This window comes from Equus caballus, chromosome 8 (genome assembly GCF_041296265.1).
Source record: "Equus caballus isolate H_3958 breed thoroughbred chromosome 8, TB-T2T, whole genome shotgun sequence".
Taxonomy (NCBI): domain Eukaryota; kingdom Metazoa; phylum Chordata; class Mammalia; order Perissodactyla; family Equidae; genus Equus; species Equus caballus.
Genome location: NC_091691.1, coordinates 56,222,773 through 56,244,455, shown reverse-complemented (window position 1 = coordinate 56,244,455; position 21,683 = coordinate 56,222,773). Strand labels below are relative to the sequence as shown.

General features: G+C 36.4%; 1 protein-coding gene across 1 annotated transcript in view; it reads right to left on the bottom strand.

Moving 5' to 3' along the window:
- TAF4B (TATA-box binding protein associated factor 4b) overlaps window positions 1–21,683 on the bottom strand; it is a 134,208-nt gene that overhangs the window by 48,239 nt on the left and 64,286 nt on the right. Inside the window, exons 10-13 of the mRNA XM_023647595.2 lie at window positions 16,128–16,297; window positions 12,330–12,460; window positions 7,327–7,452; window positions 1,292–1,348 (exon numbers count right to left, since the gene is read on the bottom strand). Coding sequence (XP_023503363.2) covers window positions 1,292–1,348; window positions 7,327–7,452; window positions 12,330–12,460; window positions 16,128–16,297 — 484 coding nt within the window. The remainder of the gene's footprint in view (window positions 1–1,291; window positions 1,349–7,326; window positions 7,453–12,329; window positions 12,461–16,127; window positions 16,298–21,683) is intronic.

Genomic DNA, 21,683 nt, shown 5'->3' with positions numbered 1-21,683 from the left:
TCCTCATCCCAATCCAGGAACCCCTCCATCCAGAGTTCATGTATTTTCCTTCTCTATTTCAGTGAAAACACACCACACTGATTGTAAGAATCTTACTAGATTTCCATTTGTTTTGCCTCAGCTCCTACATTAATCCAAACAATAAGGGCCTTTAAAACATTCATAAATAACCTGCTGCTGCTGGCACCTAGGAGCCGAGTGCAGCAATGTTAAGCAACAACAAATTTCATAGTTCAGGAGGCACAGTTAAGGAAAAAGGTTGCTCAGGAAATCACTCTTATTTAGCACAAAGATCCTTAAAAATTGCATGAAATCAGTCAAGTAACTATAGAAACCAATTTCTTCAGCTCCATATCACACGTCTCACACCTCAATTGTCTTTATTATCGTCTGCTGTCAGATCCTTAATCAGAAATGTGAACAGGCTTGATGATTTATTCAGCAGGGAAAAGAGTCTGTAGGTCAAGTGAAAAATTTCACACACACACCCATATACACACCACATCTTCAACCTTAGGTACTTTCATTTCCTTCTGTTCTCAGCAGCTCTGGGGGCAACTCCAGTGAGATCCAATATTAAGGCTCAATTAAAATAAGCTCCAATTAGTGGAGCTTTTTTCTCTGGGGCTAGAAAAGTCAGGAAATGGATATTGGGAAATGTAAAAAGTCAGCTACTGAGAGAAGGCTGCAGACATAAATGAACTTATTTGTTGATTTCTACAGTTGCTATGCAGAGGCCTCTGGGAGTAAAAGCTTAACCAGTCTAAGCTATAAACTAAAACCCCTGCAGCTAAACATGAACTGTGTGAAACAAGGGCTCCATTCCAGAACAGAAAACTGCTGGGCCCAGAAAATTAAAAGCCAGAGGCGTTTTCCATTTAAAACTAAATCCCAGTACCGCCTCCCAGCCAAAGAATTATAAGCAGTATCAGATTTACAAAACGAACAATTACCCTGGAAAAATGTAGCCTATTGTACAGTCCCAGATGCTAAATCTCAGAAGTTTCCTTTTTTTTTTAATCCCACATTATATTCCTCCAAGTATACTGCTGTAGTTTACAAAGAGCCATTTCTAGACAGGCGTAAGCCTTGAAAATAAATTTTAAAAAGAGAGCACATAACTCATTGACCTCATTTGAAGTACTGCCCTTGCCTTCAGCAGTTCCTGTCCTTCCCCAAGGCTTCTGCAAATGGTATGCAACAGCAAAATAAACCCTGACCTAATTGCCAGGAGAGAGCTGCCAACCTTCCCTCCAACACAAAGACAAGCATGGTAACTTGAAAGTCCTACCTCTTTGGCTTTCTGCTTTAATCTCAGCTGTTCTGGATCTTCTTTATTGGAACGACTCTATCAAAGGAAAAGAAAATTTTAATAGAAATTACTAGCATCTAAACACCATACTTGCCGTTAAATATTTAATAAATGACAATTTTCTCTGGTGATTGAAAACCTTAGCTCCAGGGGAAAATGCCTCAATCCAGTCTGGCGCACGCTCCCTTCCGCCCCCTCCCTCTCATCATCTCGGCTGCTGCAGTTCTAGCCTGAAGGAAGCTTAGACTGAAAATGACGCTAACAATGTCAGTCAGGTCCAGTTGAGGCATGACGTTGTTCTTGCTGGAACACTAAAACTAAAACACGGATGGTACAGATGAAGGAAAAGAAGAGAAGGATAATTGTTGGCTCAAATGAATGAAAATAATCAATACTGGCTAACCTTCAGGTGAAGCCATTTTGGAAAAACATGGTTTTTCAAGGACTATTCAAATCAAGAAGCTGACTAATCTTGAACCAAACCTCTCTCTCTTCAAAAGTGTAATTAAAAAAATTAAGTAGGAAATACATCCCAATGTTTTCATTAGAGTATCTTAGCCTCTTTGGGCCCTCTATAGCACTTGACAGAATGCTGTGCACAAGTAAATATTCAATAAATGTTTACTGAATGTTGCTTTTCATACGGATTCATTTTAACATTCCACAAATGAACAATCTTACAGGATTGCTATAAGAAGAGAGCCATCCTCCATATGTAATGCTATGATGGAACAAATAGTAAGAAACTTTATTTCCGGCACCATGAACATTTGTCCACTGAAAAATACGCTTAGGATAGGTGTATCCTTTTTCTCATTCTAACCAGGTTATTTAACTCCTTATAAATCTGAATACTTGTTCTATAAAATGCAAATCACCTAACTAAAGGTAGCTAACAAAATAAAAACTAAAAGTATTTTCCTATGTACTACATTTATTTGCTACGTTTACTGATTTATCAGTGCTTTTGTTAAAGAAAAATACAAGAAAGAGACTTTCTTAGACTTAAGAGAGTCTTCTAATTTTAAACACCTTAATTAAATACCTACATAAAATTCTTCCAGTAATTTTTTTCTGCATTTTGTCCCCAATCTACTAAAACAACTCCACTTCAGCCCAAACTAAGACAAACTCCTTTGTTATTCCACCTATAGTATTAGGAGAGAATGAGTATATGTGCATTTATATAAAAATATGTGTGCATGTGTATATGTATGTATGTATACAGATTTTCCGCCAAAGTATAAAATGGGCGCGTCAGAGTATCAAGTCTTCGTCAGTCAACCAATATTTACTGATTACCCATAGTACAAATTCTACTCTGCGTGCCACTGTTCTAGGCCTTGGAGATACATAAATGAAATAAGAAGACAAAGTCTCTGCTTTCAAGTAACCTACATTTTAAGAAAAAAATAGTAAAACAAACAATTTTATAAAAATTAAACACTTATGATACATAAAACATTTATAATGGAGAAAAAATAAAAACAAATAATTACTGATAGTAATAAGTGCTATAAAGAAAATAAAACAGGATAATGCGATGGAAAGGAAGGGGGAGGGTACTTCTTTAGCTAGGATGGGAGAAAAGACATCTGTGAGGAGTGACATTTGAGTAGAGATCTGAATGACAAGAAGGAGGTAGCCAGGCAAAGACCTGGGGGAAGAACACTCCAAGCAGAAGGCACAGGAATTGCCAAAGCCCTAAACTGAGAACAAAGTCGGCATACCTGAGGAAAGAAAGAAGGCCTGTGTGGGTGGAGCATAGAGACAAGTTGAAGGAGGTAAATCCGAGGTGAGGTGTTGCCTTGTAGGCCATGATAAGGAGATGGGGTTTAATTCTAATTAAAGGAGGGTTCGGAGAACTGGAGTGAAATGTCACTGATATGACACCTTTGAAAGATCACGCTGGGTACTACGTAGAGACCGAAGATTGGAGGCCCAGGCACACAGAGCAATCAGGAGACTGTTCTAAAAACTGTTCTCAGTACAAGACTGGGAAAAAGATGAGGGCAGCTTGGCCTAGTGCCATAGTAGAGAAGACGATAAGTGATTAGATTCAAAATATATTTTGGAGGTAGAGCCAATCAGATTTATTGATGGATTGGATATAGGGTATGAATTAGAGAGAGAAATCAAGTTCTGGCTTAAGCAGCTGGTAGGATGATAATTCCAACCTTGAGAGGGTAAAGACTGGAGCAGATTTGGGGGAAGGGAACTTAATGGTCGGCTTTAGATGCCTAATTTATAGTCTAGGATACAAGCCTGGCACGCGCATGGAAAGGCCAGCGTGAGTGCAGCAGAGTGAGTGAAGAAGGGAGTGATATGAGGGGAGCTTAGAGAGGGAGGTGGGTGCCAGATCATATAAGGCTTTCTAAAATTTGGTTTTATTTTAAGTATAAGGGAAAGCCACTGAAGGCTTTTAAGGAACAGAGACACACATGACTTGTTATGAAAATATTATTCTGAAAATAATATGAAAAATGGAGGGTAGAAAGAAAAGGAGATTAGTTAGAAGACATTATAAAAGTCCAAGTGAAAGATAACTTAAACTGGAGTGGTGACAATGGTGATGAAGAGAAGAAGAAGGATACATTTTGGAAACAGAATAGGAAGTGAACGGATGTGAGGAGAGAAAAGGAGTTAAAAATAACTCCTAGGTTTTTTGGTTTGAACATCTGGGTGAATAATGGCATCATTTACTGAGTTAGGAAAACCTATAAGAGTAAAATGTATTTTGAAGAGGGAGGAGGATCAGGAATTCTTTTGGACACATTAAATTTGAGGTGCCTATTGGCCAATGGACTGGAAATTTCAAGCAGGCAGTTAGCTATATGAGTCCAGAGTTCCACAATGTAAACTGAGTTGGAAATATAAATGTAAGAGGAAATGCAGACAGAGAACAAGACCTAGGACTGAAACCTGGGACACTCCAATATTTAGAAGTCTGGTAGGTCTGGTAAAGAAGGAACAGCCTAAAGAGAGTGAGAGCAAGTATAACATTATATCCAGTAATAACTAAACAAGTACTTAATAGTTTATGATCTTGTTAACAGCATAGTAATTGGAAATAAAATACCAATAAACCACCTTATTACATTGGCTGTGTGCTTGCTTATAATACTTGAAGGCTCAAGGAAGAGTATCTCCCTGTGCCAGCTGCCCTTCCCAGTGCAGGAAGGGTCAGCATGGGGACTGGGCCTGTGGGAAAGCGGGAAGTGGCACACTGACAACAGTTATGATGCACCACATCTCTGTGGGGGGTTGGGACACATGAAGGTGTAGACCAGTGGCCAATGCAGGGTGATGTGGGGGTTGCGGGACTCACCAAGGCAGGGGCCAGTGGGCATGCAACCAATTACATGGGCAATGAAATGAGGGCAAGGGTAATACGAGTAGGAGACACAGGAGTCAGCCAGCATGGCTGTTTGGGAGATTAGTTACATTGATCAAATAAGTAAACTGAGGACATAAGTAAATATATTGAGGATAATGAAAGCCAAGTTTCTGAATGTGGAGAAAGTACTTATAAACATGGAAAGGTTAAGGCTAAAAAGAACCCTAAGATACTGATTGGAGTTGGAGGTATCCATACAAACTTATGGTTTTATAATATACACACAGATAAAGAAATAGTTACAAATGTATGTTTGTGTGTATTTACACACATGTACATATATATGCACCATATATATATTTCCTAGATTTGCCAATTTGAGAGAGCCTACATGTAATGACACCCCATTAGCAAAGAGCACACTATATGCTCTAATCTTGGTTTTTGGATATCATCCTCAACAAAAATGATGCAGGGTTCCTTGGAGAAATGGCTGATTCCAAGGCTGGTGAAGGAAGAGTAAAATGTGGGCCTGGAATATCTTGTGCCAGAAAGTAAGGACATGCAAAAGGTCAGAGTGCTAGTTGGAAGGGTCTCCCATTCAGGAGCAATTTGGGCATCAAAATAAATAATGAAAGTAATGGATTACAACCTATTGAATCAAATAGAAATCCATGAGCCCACACTAATATAAATAAATGCATGAATGCATGAATGAATGAAGAAGAGAGAAAGGAAAGCCCTTCCATATTGTAGAGTACTAATAAATGTAGAAGAGATGATAAGAATAAAGAATCCCCATCTGGCAACCACCACAGAAGTGGCTGATTCAGGTGGTCATCATCAATGGATGCCGGAGTAGATATGTGGAGGTTTAATGAAGAATGAAATATTGGTATAATCTTTGAATACCTTCCTGTGAAAAACTAATTGATTACAAAGGGGAAAATGGCAAATTTAAAAAGGAAAGAACTGATAGGCACCCACATGACCAGGTGATCAAGCCGGCCTTTTGATATGATCAGCTAAGAAGAATGTAGCATCTTTTCTCTGTATTCCTGCCAGGAATGCACGACCTAAGTCATGAGGAAATATCAGATGAAGACAGATTGAGAGTCACCCTACAGAAAGTAAGGCCTATACTCTTGAAACCTGTCAAAGACATGAAAGAAAAGAGAAAGAAAGAGAAAATCTGACTGAAGGAGTCTCAAGAGATGGCAACTGAATGAAACACATATTCCTGAATGGGAAAATGGACCATGAAAGAAAAAGAGTGGAGACAGCTGGTGAAATTTAAATGGAGACTGTGGTTTAGATGTTTGTGTTGTATTGTTCAAGTCCTGACTTGCAGGGTTGTACAGAAGAATGTCCTTGTTTTTGCAAATATGTACTAGAATCTTTAGGAAACTGAAGCTTGCTTTCAAACGGTTCAGAAAAGGGCTAATTAGAGATGACAGGTGCACAACTTTGTGAATATACAAAAAAAACCCCTCTGAATTGAAAGAAAGGAGAACAAAAGAGACTAACGATAATGGGGATGTGTGTGTGTGAAGAAAGGGTGGAGATGGAGCAAATGCAATGAAATGTTAAAAATGGGGGAATCTAGAGGCTGGCCCGGTGGCATAGTGGTTAAGTTCACACACTCTGTTTTGGTAGCCCGGGGTTCATGGCTTTGGCTCCCAGGCATGGACCTATGCACTGCTCATCAAGCCATGCTGTGGTGGTGTCTGAGGTGCAAGGTGGAGGAAGACTGGTACGGAGGTTGGCTCAGGGCTAGTCTTCCTCAAACCAAAAGAGGAAGATTGACACTAGATGTTAGCTCAGGGACACACCAAAACCAGATAAAGGGGGTGGGAGGAATCTGGGTAAAGGAGATGAGAGTTCTTTGTATAGTTCTGGCAACTTTTCTCTAAGTATGACATAATTTCAAAATAAATTAGTTTTTAAAAAAGTGATTGGCACATGATCAGCAACAATATTCTAAAAGGGAAGGCTGCTAAGAACACTAGAAATTAAAACTAAGCTGTTTAAAATAAAAGAATAAGACTAGTGCCTACCCTTTAAGACTACTCAGAAAGGCCCTAGGTCTACAAAGAAAGGTGAAGCAACAAAACGCACATTGTAGTGGAATTAACTTTCACTTCATCTGGCACTAATAGTCCAGGAAAATGTTTAAATAAAGGAGAAAGGAAATAAATAAATAAATAAATAATAGCCTCACCTGTTCTCTCTTTTACTTTCTCTCTAAATCATTTTTGCGTATCCTATATTTTGTTCCATATAGTCCTAATTACTCCTAATTTTACCCATAACTTTCCTGTCTACTTTCCAAATTTTCCTGTCTCAACTTCAACTTGACACAAGTTGAAATCATGTCCCTAAAAAGACCTTGAAAACTTTACAAAACATTTTTATGTGGGAGGATGGCAGGTATGATGCTAGCCACACAGGAATTGAGAATGAGGAGACAAAATATTATGCTTCATTAAACTAAATTAACTAAAAGTCACTGCACCACACCATCCTGGCTGTGAGAGATTTTATTAGTAATTTCATTTTAAGAAATTCTTCAGAGAAATCTAAAGGCGTAATAAAACCAAGACAGTCAACCAATGATAAAACCAATTCTGATATCCTTGCCAGGCCCTGTTCACTCATAAATCACAAAAGACCTTACCTTGGCTGCCTTAAGTAACATTTCTCTTTCTTCTAAATCCTTTCTCTGCTTCTCTAATTGATCCAGCTTTTCAAGAAATTTGAGCTGTGACCTGGTGTCACTAGACAGGATGTAATTTTCACTTGCCTGGAAAAAAAAAAGAAAGTCTTATGATGATCCTAGGCAACACATTCTACATTAGGTATTGTTATAAATCAGCTAGAGACAGTAACACCACGAGACACAAGGAGCTAAGTTTTCAGGAGGTTTAAACAAACAAAAAAAAAGGAACTTCAATCATCCTTAAAATTTGAGAGGTGACTAAGCATTTAAATTTCAAAGAGGTTCCCTGGTAAGCTTCATTCAGAGGGGGAAAAGAAAGGAATTAAGCCAAGCTGATCCTAACAAAAGGAAGTAGAAAGCAAGAGAGTGTACCATTTACCTATAACCTAAATCTTTTTAGTTAAATGACTGTCCATCTCAGCAGACCTTAATACAATTAATTAGATCTTAGGCCTGTCAAAGACAAACAACAAGAAAAACTCACCTCACTGAAAAACACACCAAAGATGAAAGTTATCATCCTTGTTTCTATTGTTGGATTGGTCTAACCTTGACAAGTGAATACAACTTCTATCAAAATACAACATAAGATAAAACGGCAAACATTAGAATTCTAAACCTTGTTTTGAGGATTCCCTTAAGCTATGAACTTGGGCAGAAACTGTAGTTAAAGAAATAAAGTATAAAATTTATAAATGAAAGTCATAACAAAGAAGTATAATTATTTGTCTTAATTGTTTCATAAAATGATAAAATTTACTTTGTTCCATTTATTCTGATATTCCAGAATATAAAACAGTGCTTTCCAATCTAAATATTACGCAATTTTTTTCATCTGATATGACCACCTAATTTCTCCTCTGTAATACATATACGAGTTTGTGAATGCTTGGGGTGGGGGTGCAATCTTCCCAATCAATATTTAAGACATCCTGTCATCTACTCATCTCAGTAATTCAGACATTCAAGCTATAGGAGGGAGATTGAATGATAGGAAAACTGACGCTATTAAACATTTAGTCCAACAGTCAGTGACTGGCTTTGGAAATCATGGGTTCAGCATCACTTCCATTTCTGTTTTATCCCATGCTTATGGCTGATTCAATTAACTGGGACTGAGAGATTTCATATGCCCAAGATTCTTTTTAAATTAAATTTTTATTGTTGGTATTTAACTAGATCAAAAGAGTATTACATAGTATAACGAACAAGGATATATTAGTGCTACTTATTTTACTTAATGTTTAATACAAAAAGAATTTCAAATAGTTTTAAAGTTAAATAATACAAGATAGAACATGGAATACATTATAGGCCAACCATAGAGGTATAAACATAATAACCAGTGATTTCTTAAATATTTCATCTTTACCATTTTTGGTTTCAGATACTGTGGAGACAGTTTACTGCAGGATTTAATTTAAAAAAGACAACAAACACTAAATTAAAAAGGGGCACAGACTTTCTAAACTTTAACTGAATCTCATTCCCATGGGTAAGATTCCTCCTCTCTGTCTCAACTTGGATACAACTGCCTCTGGCTTAATGCATCCTTCCTTTACTCCTCCAGATGCTAAACAAATGAGTGCCTCCCCAACTCCTACTGAGTCCCCAAATTTATTTACACAACAGCAACTTCAATCTTATCATATTCCTTCCTGTCTACCCAGCTGGATTAACTGAAGTCTTCATGTACCACAGAGTAGGGTAGTTTAGCAATAAAAATATAAGGACTCAGACCAAATGAATCCCATGTAAAGAAAGCACTATAGCCCCTTTTAACTGGAAAACACTGAAGCTTCTCCAGCCCACCGGCACGCAGAAGACTATAACATATCTTCAGTGGGAAAACACCTGGCAGCAAGATCAAAAGCTTTGTACTACATGTGTCACTTTCTACTTCTTTACTTAAATCTCAGTTTAGGGACTATGACTAATTAGAGAATTATATCCAACCAGGTGAAAGATTAGCAAAAGGAGATGGATGTCAAATGGAAAGAGATTGTGGGATTTTTGCTTTTAATAAAAGTAGCTCACTTTTGTGAAATTCATGGAGTAGAGTTTCCCACACTGTACAGATAAAAATAAATCCTATGGGGATGAACTGAAATATAAGGGCAAGGAAAAATCTATGACACAAAGATTATTACAATCAAAGTCTACAAAATAAGTATTAATTTTGAAGTAGATTCAAATGTAACTAAATGATTATTATTTCTGTTTAAAGAAGGATGATAATGTAGCTGCCTTTCTATATGTGTAAATTGAGACAGTGGATTAGCTGTATCAAGGAATGAGTGTGGGGAAAGGAGGGCAGGGGAAAATCAACCACAATAGGCAGTGTACAAGACAGAAGGTTATGGAGGTGTTAGCTTTAAGCTAAGTTATTGAGGTTCCAGGTGGGGTAGATACTATCCATTTTGCCGAGGGCAACTAAATCCTTGGAACATATGCACCGATATACAACAGAAGAATTGCATCTGAAGGTTGTACATAATAGAGCTTTGGATGGCACTCAGAATAATCAATATTACTTGGAAGAATTCTATTCCATACTAAATTGTACATGTCACGTTTTATATAGAAACTGCCCATTGTAAATGAAAATGAACTCATGTATCTCTGAAACAAAAGGGTGACTGGGATGGCAATAGGGGAAAATCCAGGAAAAATTATAACTCTTTAAAAAATTACAGTAAAAAGCCAAAAAGGAAGACTAATTCTCCCACGTCCCAAAATTGAAGGTAAACTGTTATAAATTCAAACTAGATTACTACAAATTTAGGACGTTAATTGCAATCACAAGGGTAATTACAAAAAAAAAATCTAAAAAATGTACACAAAAGGAAATGAGAAGGGAATCAAAACAATACACAAGAAAAAAATCAAACAAAAAAGACAGCAGTAATAGAGAAAATGAGGGACAAAAAAACCATAAGGCATACAGAAAAATAGTGAAATAGTAGAAATAAGTTCTTCCTTATCAGTAACTACTTTAAATGTAAATGGATTAAACTCCCCAATCAAAAGGTAGGGATTGGCAGAACAGATAAAAGTGTGATCCAGCTATATGCTGTCTATGAGAGATTCACTTTAGATGAAAGCACACAAATAGGTTGAAAGTGAACTGATGGAAAAAAATATTTCATGCAAATAATAACCAAAAGAAACCAGGGGTATATTAATATCAGGCAAGATAGACTTTAATCAAAAATTGTTAAAAGAGATAAACAAGGACATTATATATTGACAAGAGTCAATTCATCAAGAAGATATAACAGGAAGATATACACCAGACAACAAAGCCTCCAAATATATGAAGCAAACACTGACAGAACTAAAAAGAGAAGCAGACACTTCTAGGAGAATAGCTTGTCTTCAATATCACACTTTCAATAATGGTTAGAATACCTAGACAGAAGATTGATAAGAAAATAGAGGACTTAACACTACAAACCAACTAGATCTGATAGTCATGTGGACACTCCATCCAACGAGGGCAGAACACACATTCTTCTCAAGTGCTCATGAAACATTCTCCAAGATAGACCCTATGTTAGGCCACAAAACAAGCCTCAATAAATTTAAAATAATTAAATCATACTAAGAATCTTCTCTGACCATAGTGGAATGAAGCTAGAAATCAACAATAGAAGGAAAACTAGAAAATTCACAAATATGTGGAAATCAAATAACCAAAGGACCAAAGAAACCTCAAGGGAAATTAGAATATACTTAGCGATGAATGAAATCAAAAACACAATGTACCAAAACTTACAGAATGCAGCAAAAGCAGTGGCCAGAAGAAAATTTATAGCAGTATATGCCTACATCAAAAAAGGAAGATCTCAAATCAGTAAGCTACTTTATATTTTAAGGAACTAAAATCAGAAATGAAAGTGGGATCGTTACTACTGACCTCACAGAAATAAAAAGGATTATCAGAGAATACTATGAGCAATCATACGCCAAGAAGTTAGATAACATAGAAGAAATGGACAAATTCTAGAAACACACAAAAAGAAATACTGACAGTGGGTTTTTTTCTCCCACAGCCTTTTCTCTGGTTGATCTCTTATTTTAAGACAGCCCAGCAAATTCTCACAAAGATTTATGCAAGTGAGAACCTCAGCAACTAAAAACAGTTCTTCCCAGGTTCTAAATGAAGCAGAAAGGAGAGAAAATACAATGATTCCTCCAGGAAACTTACCGGTGGTATTGTAGCTCATATTTGCCTGGATTCCTTTTAACTTCTGGCTAGGACATTATGACAATGACCATTCTTGCAAACTCAAAACATCTAAAGATTACCCACATACCACCTTGTACAAAATCTAGCTGCCAACATTTCTTGATACGGGGGAAAAGGTTTTTTCTTTTCCATCTCTCATTACCCAATAAATCTGCTCTCCACCAAAACCATAATTCAAATAAATCAGGTGCTTTCACCTTGATGATGGTAAATGATTTGGTGCATAGCACTAGGGAGAAGTCAAGACATTCTTGCATTTTTCATAAAAGCAGCCAATGATGATAATGAGTGGCACCAGTATTAGCACTCAATGCAATCATTTAATTTATTAAAAGGAACAGGAGTGCTAGCAGAGTACAGATCACTGAAGAGAACACAACTAGCCAATATTCCAATATTCCAACATATCCTCCCCTTCCCAATCAAACGCTTTAGGAGGAGAAGCCTCAGGAGAACAGACGCGTATTTCAACTTACACTGACACAGAAGCTTTGGATACCAGTTTAAACGCTATTTTAATTTTGTCATGTAAGTGTATCTACATAAGGCAAATTAAGAATAAGACTTTGATTTTCTACCAATATGAAACTGAGATCTCAATCACTTCCTTTAAAAATATACCTAGAAAATGAATCTATGACCAAAAAATACCCGTAACATGACAAAGAGGAGAGAGAAGAGTTTGTATTTCTTCAATGATTTCCTTTACCTTGTAAGTTGTCATTCGATGCTGAGCAATTGTAGTCAGTTTTTCTAGAAGGCCTCGTAATCGTTCCTGTGTTGCATGGGAGATCAAATTTACAGCATCAGAGTTAAGTTCCGTAATGTCATGCTTTTTACCTGTGGAAGCAGAGAAAATCCATTACGTGTTTTAGTAGTGGCTGATAATTGAAATAATTAGCACAGCAGGTATTCTGTTCCCCCTGGAAGTCATACCCATTATGAATAAAGGTTTGGAGATTATGATTTTCCTGGTAAAGTCACAACTTCAAAGATCTTAGACATTACATTAATAAAACTTAGCCTGAAGCCTCAGAAAATACAGACATTGTTTCACTTAGCCTCTAGAATCATTCTCCGTGCAAGGTCATTTATAGGACAAAGTTAATAAGAACACAAATCAAGTCTAGTGTTCAGGGAGGAAAATGGTAACTGCAGAAATTAGTGCCGTATTGTGTTAATTTTAGTAATTAAAAAAATAGAAAATTACATTTTGGCCTGTTTGACACTGTTAACAATTTATGACATTTATTTCAATGAATTCAGATTGTGAGTCTCTGTTAATGTCTTGTCTACAAGATGTACCTATACTCCTTATGTCCATTACCAATCATGCTTATTTTGCACTAACTCATGTTCTGATAAATTGACGTGGTAATTAATTTACAAGTTGAAATGGGCTCAAAGCCTCATCATTTCACCCATCCATTTGAATAACTTTTCTTTCACCATATCCCTTCCATAAATAAACCAAACTTCTATTCTTCCTTCTGCTAACTAGGAAGAAAGTTTCAGGAAAACAATTTGGACCACAAGCCAAAGGCAGAAACTCATTTATAAATCAACCTTATCAGTATTTAAATAGCAATTCTCCAGCTCAGTGAAACCACCTGTATCAACAGAGACCTAAATCCAAAGATACAGGCAATTAGGGAGTCCAATTTAAACGAGCTTTTAATAGTGTTATTTTGTTTCTTTTTAACATATGCATATACACAGACATGTTTAAAATATTATTGTTTGATTTTTGCACTCTATCTGAAACCCACTTTTATATACTCTTCAAAGTGTGAATGAGTATAGCAAAAATACGTTTTAATAAAAAGGCAAGAAGTCTTAAATACATTCTTTGACATTATTCCGTAATAAAGGTGAAACTTTAACTCAAAATGTGGGCTACAGTAATCCAGACAGGAAGAAGATAAAAAATTATCCAGCTTCTTCCATGCCAAATCTTCAAAATGTAGTTCACTACTTTGTAGCAAAACTGAATTTGTCACCAATTTAAGATTCAAGCAGGGAAAAAACACAACAAAGTCCAATCTACTTTACTAAAACTGTCAGCATAAACAATTAGCAGGGGCCTTCTACAGAAGGAACTGTACAATTTCAAAACAATCCAATGATTAAAATCACAACTAAACATAGGGTAGACAGAGGATGACATGCCAGTTTCATGCCTAAATTAAAGAAAATGAGCATTTAAAAATATTTAGTGTTTTGGGGGTAACTGAAAATAATTTCATATGTATTTATAAAATTGATAATTTACCCTATGGAAAAGAAAACTCCATATTTTAAAAATATTAGAAATAAACAACTGGGATTTGCAAACAATTCCAGGGCTTAGTGAACAATCAAATATTCTAATATCTTCACTACACTGATAATAAAACATGACAAAGTTACAAAGTTAAATTCTCACTTTAAATAAAACACTCTCTTTAACAAAGTCAACATAACTGATTAAGGAGCTATAGCTGGTGTTTGCAAACTTATGTGATTTTTACAAAATGATTGTTTAATTTAGGTAATTAGCAAAAATGAAAGAACATTGCCATGTTTACTTTCCTAACACTATTCAAGCAGGAAAATTTCTTCCAAAAAATTCTTTGGGTAAATTTATAATATCTGTTATTAAGAAATGGTCTTTTCTGATCTGTTCTGTAAAGATGGAATTTTACTATAAATGGAAAACATTCCTAGAAATACATAATTCCATTCACTCTACAGTTTTACTTTTTAAAAAAAGCTTAGATAATTCAGAAGTAAGTTTTGCAATTTTCCATCATATTAAATGACCAGTTTCTGTTTCCTCATTAAGAAATGAAAATACAAATAGTTGTCTTGAGAATTCTCCTTTTTGAAAGCAGAGGCTGGAAAACCAAATCTGGTCTCTTTGTAAATAAAGTTTGATGGGAAAACAGTCGTGCGTTATTTGTTTACATACAGTCTATGGCTGTTTTTGTAATGTAACAACAGAGTTGAGCAGTTGCTATGTAGACAGACCGTATGGCCCACAAAGTGGCAAATATTTACTATCTGGCCCCATGCAGGAAAAAAATTGCCAATCCTTGTGCTAAATAATCAAAAATGCTCTTTAAATACTAAAAAATTTCCTATCATATAATCAAGGTTTAAATCAAGCTAGAAATAAAATTTGGAAGGGGGACGGGGAATTGATAAAACTAAGTATCTACTTCTATACTACCAAAGCTCTAAATAATTATATGGCTAAAGGAGTTAAACATCAGTAAATTTCCCAAGCCATTACAGGAAGGTGTAGTGCTTATGAGGTTTGTTCCAAAATTAAGCAACTGCTTCCTGTACAGTAAAAATATAGATGCAAAGAGGAAAACGTAAGAGACAGAGGGAAGAAGAGGGTGGGGGAGGGGGAGTCAAACAAAACACAAGCAAACAGCAAACAAACATTTTAAGATCTGCTCTTCTGAATTCCTATCCTTTTAGGACTACTTGTAAATTCTAGTTTTTCATGATAAAAGAATAATAATACATACCAAGTTAAATGAAAAAAGTGGTAATTTATATAGCACATAGTAGGAGCTCATACATTTCTTTACCAAGTCATTATGAAGTAGACTTAAAATACCTAATGGTAATGCACTTTGTAGTCCTTAAATATACCGTGCGCCTATCAAAATTCAGAAACCTCCACATTTTTGTCTTAGGCGTTCAATATAAAATGTAAAGGTTCTTACTCAACTACACCCAAAGGTCACTATATACTGGCCCCCCAAATTTGACATGGGTGAAGGAGGAGAGCTGGTCTCCAATAAGTCCCAGGATCAGGACACAAGAAATGAGATAACTCACATGCAACAACATCTCCACAGTCTGTCTCTTTTTTCAGTTAATTTGGGGAGATTGTAGTCTTTCACATTACTGTGAGTTTGGTATTAAAAAACAACAAAAAAACTGTCTGGTTCCAGAATAGAACTGGTATGCTCTCTTCCATTTTCTTTCATATACTGCAGCCACCTAACAACTACTCCTGGACCTAGAGAGACCCCTAATATTGTAATTTAATTCTTTTAAGGCAAGAGTGGTTTTGAATTCCAGGGTTGAGATAAGGAAAAAGGGACTTACTCTCATTGCCCATTTCCATATTTCATAAACACAAACTCGTAACATAAGAGTGCATTTGTACACCTAAATGCCTAAAGCCAACCAAGGAAGGAAAAGGACAGGAAAAAATAGTATATCACATGTACATACTCATATAAAAACATACACATCTATTATCCCATTAAGAAATATGAATATTAACTTCAATGATCTAAACCAGAAACCATAGGTTATATGATTTAAGTTAACAGTTTTTAAAATAAAATACTTGTCTCTATAACACCCATGAAATCTTGATTATTTCTAGAGCCTTATTTGAGCCTCAGAGCTCCAGGGAAACCAACCCAGGCTGTCTCTTTTGATAACATTTCCCCTGGAACAGACAGTCTTATCAGGTCAATAATCATAAGTCTGCACTTACCAATGTCTAAAATTCTCTTTTGTAATGCTCCAATGAAAAGAAATGGTTCATCTTTACATGACTGAATGAGTGTGCCAACCAATTCAGTGTTTGTTGCTAAGATGCAGGCATTTTCTTCATTGAGGTTGACCCCTGCCATGGAAGTCACATCATTGATGTCATCTTCATTTCTAATAGGAAAAAAAGGTAGCTTTTTGGTGGTGATGGTGGTGATGTGTACGTATGAGTAATTTAAGAGATCAAGAATTATAGATCTCTCCTTATAACTAAAGACATTATTTTACTCAATTCATCCAAGCAAGAGAAGAACTGAAGAATGGTTTTCCCTGTAAGCCTTTAAAATTAATTGGTGTCTAATCACTACCAGAAAGATGAATCAGAGGCAACTTTGTCTTCTAGTGCCCATCGTTCCCTGTCTCAGTTTAGTAAACGAGATACACTAAAAGAGATCTGGAAGTTATACTAAGTTATCCACAAATCCCCTGCAATGAAAGACAAAAAAATTAAAACAGATTTCTTTGTTTTCATCCAACATGATTAAGAGCTCCTCAGATTTCCCCAGTGCACTCCACTGTTCACCAAAGAGCAGGAGAAATCCCCAGGTCCTGAAAGGTTGTACCCATATAAAGGCCCTTGAGAAGCCTTCTTGACTAGCTAGTGTGAAATGAAACGGTTAAAACTAGTTTTGCTTTTCTGCTTCAGACTTTTCGTGTGCTCCAATTGTACCATTTGAATTTATAAATCACATCCTTGAGCAAATGGCTGCAAAGGGCGTATATTTAAAATATACAATAATGTACACATACATGTAAAAAGACAAACATATAAAACACAAAATATGTTTGAGTTCCTTGCATTTTACTTGCAAAACTAAATAGTTGTTTTATGTCATAGAATTGATACATAGCTACAGTACTAAGATAAGTACATATGTTTAAGGGTAGAGAAGAGAGAGAGAAAAGAAATACTAAAATTTTCTGACAATATTCTTATTATCATATGTAATAATAAGCACATTACTGATCATAACTCACATACCAGCGCACAACATAATTTACACAAACATGATTATATTAAACAGATGTTGTTTCTCTTTATTGCATAGGCCAAATGGTATATCACGTCTCATGTCAATAGATTTAAATTATGAACCTCTCTGTGATAATGCATTTGTGCACAGAAAAGGGAAATAAATTATAATTGTCAAGCACTCAAGAAATGAAGCCCTCTAGTGTTCAACTTTAAAAAGCAGCACATTAGGAGTGAAGGGAAAAGGGCCCATGTTCAAATAAATAAGAAATTCAAAGTAAATGAAAGAAAGTAAAATGCTAGACACACCAGTTGAAAGTGAAAAGAAAGAACAATGGTCTTACAATCTGGACAGTATATTTAAAAGACTAACTTTAAAAGGTATGTCTCTGCAATGAGGAAAAGAAAAAATTTAAAAATTAGTATCTCAAACCACGAACTGAAACATGCACTATAAATAAACTAAACAAAAATGGTTGGACTCCCGGCCTAGTGGCGTAGTGATGGCCCAGTGGCATAGCGGTTAAGTTCACGCACTCTGCTTCATTGGCCCGGAACTCACCAGTTCGGGTCTTGGGTGTGGACCTAGACACCATTCATCAAGCCATGCTGTGACAGCATCCTTTATACAATATAGAAGAAGACTGGCACAGATGTTAGCTCAGGGAAAGAAAGAAAAGAAAGAAAGAAAAGAATGGTTGGCCTCCACCTTATCAAACGTCACAGAGGTATTGTTAGAGGTACGGGATGCTGAGAATGGTTCTAAGAATCAATTTGCCACCTATGTAAATAAAATAGTATTTCCAAAAACATTCTAAACATTTAAACATCTAAAGTGTAAGAATGGTAGAAACTATAAACCTAAAGATGGACCAAGATCTGAGTAAAAAAAATTTTTTAAAGGTCTGAGCAAAAAAGGTTTATTAAAAAACCAAGTATCAGGGCTGGCCCCGTGGCCAAGTGGTTAAGTTCATGCGCTCTGCTTCAGTGGCCCAGGGTTTCACCAGTTCAGATCCTGGGTGTGGACCTAGCACTGCTCATCAAGTGGTGCTGAGACAGCGTCCCAGATGCCACAACTAGAAGGACCCACAACTAAAATATACAACTATGTACTGGGGGGATTTGGGGCGAAGAAGGAAAACTAAAAATATAAAAAAGGAAAAAATCTGAAAAAAAAAAAAACAACCCCAACTATCAACAGAATGAAAAGACAAGCCATAGGCTGGCAGAAAATATTTACAAAAGACATCTGATAAAGGATTGTTATCCAAAATATACAAAAAACTTTTAAAACTCAGTAATAAGAATGCAAACTGAAAAACTGAAAAAATGAGCCAAAGACCTAAAAGACACCTCATCAAAGATAAATGATGGCAAACAAGCATGTGAAAAGATGCTCCATATCCTTCGTTATTAGGGAAACGCACATTAAAACAACAATGAGATACCACTGCATACCTATTAGAATGGCCGAAATCCTGAAGACTGACAACACCAAAGGCTGATGAGGATATGGAACAACAGGAACTCTCATTCACTGCTAGTGGGAATGCAAAATGATAAAGTCACTCTGAAAGACAGTTTGGTGACTTCTTACAAAACTAAATATACTTGTACCACATGATCCAGCAATGACACTGCTCGGTATTCACCTAAAGGAGTTGAAAATTTACGTCCACACAAAAACCTGTACACAGATGTTTATAGCAGCTTTATTCATAATTGCCAAAACTTGGAAATAACCAAGATGTCTTTCAGTAGGAAAGTGGCTAAATGGTGGTATATCCAGATAATGGAACATTACTGAGCGCCAAAAAGAAATGAGATATCACACCATGAAAAGACGTGGAGGAAACTTCAATGCATATTACGAAGTGAAGTAAGCCAATCTGAAAAAGCTACGTATTGATGATTCCAACTACATGATATTCCGGAAAAGGCAAACTCTGGAGACAGGAAAAAGACCACTGGCTGCCAGGGTTAGTGGACAGGGAGGGATGAACAGGCAGAACACAGAGGAGTTTTAGGGCAGTGAAACTACTCTGTATGATACTATAACGATGGAAACACATCATTACACATTTGTAAAAACCTATGAAATGTACCACACCAAAAGTGAACCTTAACATAAACTATGGATTTTGGGTGATAATGATATGTCAAGGCAGGTTTTTCGATTGTAACAAATGGCCCACTGTGGCGGGGGATGTTGATAATGGGGGAGGGTACGCATGTGTGAGACTAGAGGGAATTCTCTATAGCTTCTGATCAATTTTGCTGTGAACCTAACTGCTCTAATAAACAAAATATATTTTTTAAAAAGGCCAAAAACACATCAATGAAAAGTCAGTTCACTCCAAAACAGAATCCCAACCAGCTACTTAATATCTTTAGGACTCAAATTTTTCCTCCTCTGAAAAGCAAATAACTTAGATTAGGTGTTTTCTAAGGTTCCTCTCAACCACGTCAAAAAATGAGGCAGCTTTCTTTGACTTGATACAGAAAAATTGCCAAGGGTACTGTGAAGTGAAACAAAACAAAACAAAAACAAAAACCAAGGTACAGAATACACGGCATCTTGAAAAAGTACACACACACACACACACACACTTATAGGGGCACAACATGTCTCTGGAAAGATACATGACAAGTTTTCCCCTAGAGAGGGAAACAGGGAAGCAGGGATACGAAGAAGACTTATTGAATACCATATTATACTCCTTTCTATTTTTGACTGTTGTACTATCTACATGGATTATCCAATCAAAATGATTAGTGATATTTTTAAAAAGTAGTAACTAAACAGAGAAAGGAAACTGGAGATACAAATTTGATGAAGTTTAGACATATACCCTTGTCTTTCCCTTAAAAAGAAAATCAGAATTGTTTAAGGTATTCAAAACACGGCCTTTACACACATGCACACAACACTGAATGTTTACAATGTGAGATGTGTGCCAGGTACACAGGTCCTGTAAACTGCAGCTTGCTTCCACAGGACGGTCCTGCATAACCCCTGCTGAGATCTCAGACACAGGCTGCAGAGACCAGTACCAGGCCTACTTACTACCAGGATCTAGCACAGTACTAGAATTGAATAGAATTCATAAATGAAGAGACAGTCCATGATTTTAGAATCTTCTTGCAGTCTTTCTCTGAAATAAGCAGGGAACTAACAGTCCAATAAAATTTGTTCTTGCCTGCCTTCCCTCCTCCTATTTGGCCCCAAGCTGAACACAGCTCCCTCTAGTACAGCTGCTAGTTGCTATGGTTACAGAGGCAGCAGGAGTAGAGGAAGACCCAACTGAGGGAAGAGGAAAAGGTGCCACAATAAACAGCACCCAAGCCATTTAAAACTTCCTCTAGGAAAGGAGCCAGACTGAAGGAAAGCAAGACAACACGGCTAAAATAGGTCAGGGCAGTAATAAAGGCTTTGATGTTGAAGCATATTTGTGATTCTACTTTGGTTTTAATTTTAAAGGGAGAAGAAAGTCAGAATCTCCGAACCACGCTTTCAAGTCTTCCAGTCTAATATAGTGTCTTTTGATGAAGGCACTGTGAAAGATAATCTGTTTTGTTTTAAGAGATATACAAAAAGGAAATTTAATAGTGCCTCAGTAGGAAAAGTCTTCCAACTCAAGATTCTGTGGGGTGTAATAAGGTATTGTGCAAAAAATTAAAGAAGTATTACCCAATTATCATTAATGCCTTGCATTCTGGCTTCTGAAACTGATCCAATTCTTTAGCTTTTGATAAAGTCAACCACTGCTCGTGCCTGTCTTCTTAAATCTCTTCCAACCTCTTAAGATCTATAATAGCACCAGACTAATTCTTCTAAAGTAGAGTGAATCACGTTACTTTCCTGTTCAAAAACCTTTCATGTTCCCATGAACTCAACCTGATATTCAAGGCCTTCCAGGTAATGACCTACCTTAGGACTCTTCTTTCCCATTACTTGCTATCAAATGGTTCCCACTGATTCTGGCCTTTGCTCAGGCTATTCCCTTCTTGTTCCAGTCTTCAACTCCTCTTGCTTTTTATCTTTCAGTTGCCAAAGCCTTATCTATATCCCAGGCCTACTTCAAATGCCTACTTTAGAAATGCTGGTTTGTTTTTATACTTTTAAAGCATTTGTCCAATTGCTACAACTTTTGAACTTCTGAGCAGGTTTTGTCTCTACCATAGGGTAGAGTCTTACTCTGTCTTCTACTCTAATAATCAATATATTTGGCTTAAACTCTAACTCGACTAATTTTATTGATCTTATTAATCATCTTCATCACCTACTGTTCCCAGTAGAGCAGTACACAAATGGTACTGAAATAGTTGAGGAATTTCTATGTGCTCAGAACGGTGTGCTGTTTATCTTTTACCAAGTACTGGGAAGTAGAAGAACAGAGAGTAAAAATGAGGAGGCTTCTGAGTCCAACTGCTTAGCACAGAATCCCAACTCCGCCACTTAATTATCTATGTGAAATAAAATTAATTAATTAATTAACCTCTCTAGACCAGCATCTTCAGTAAAAC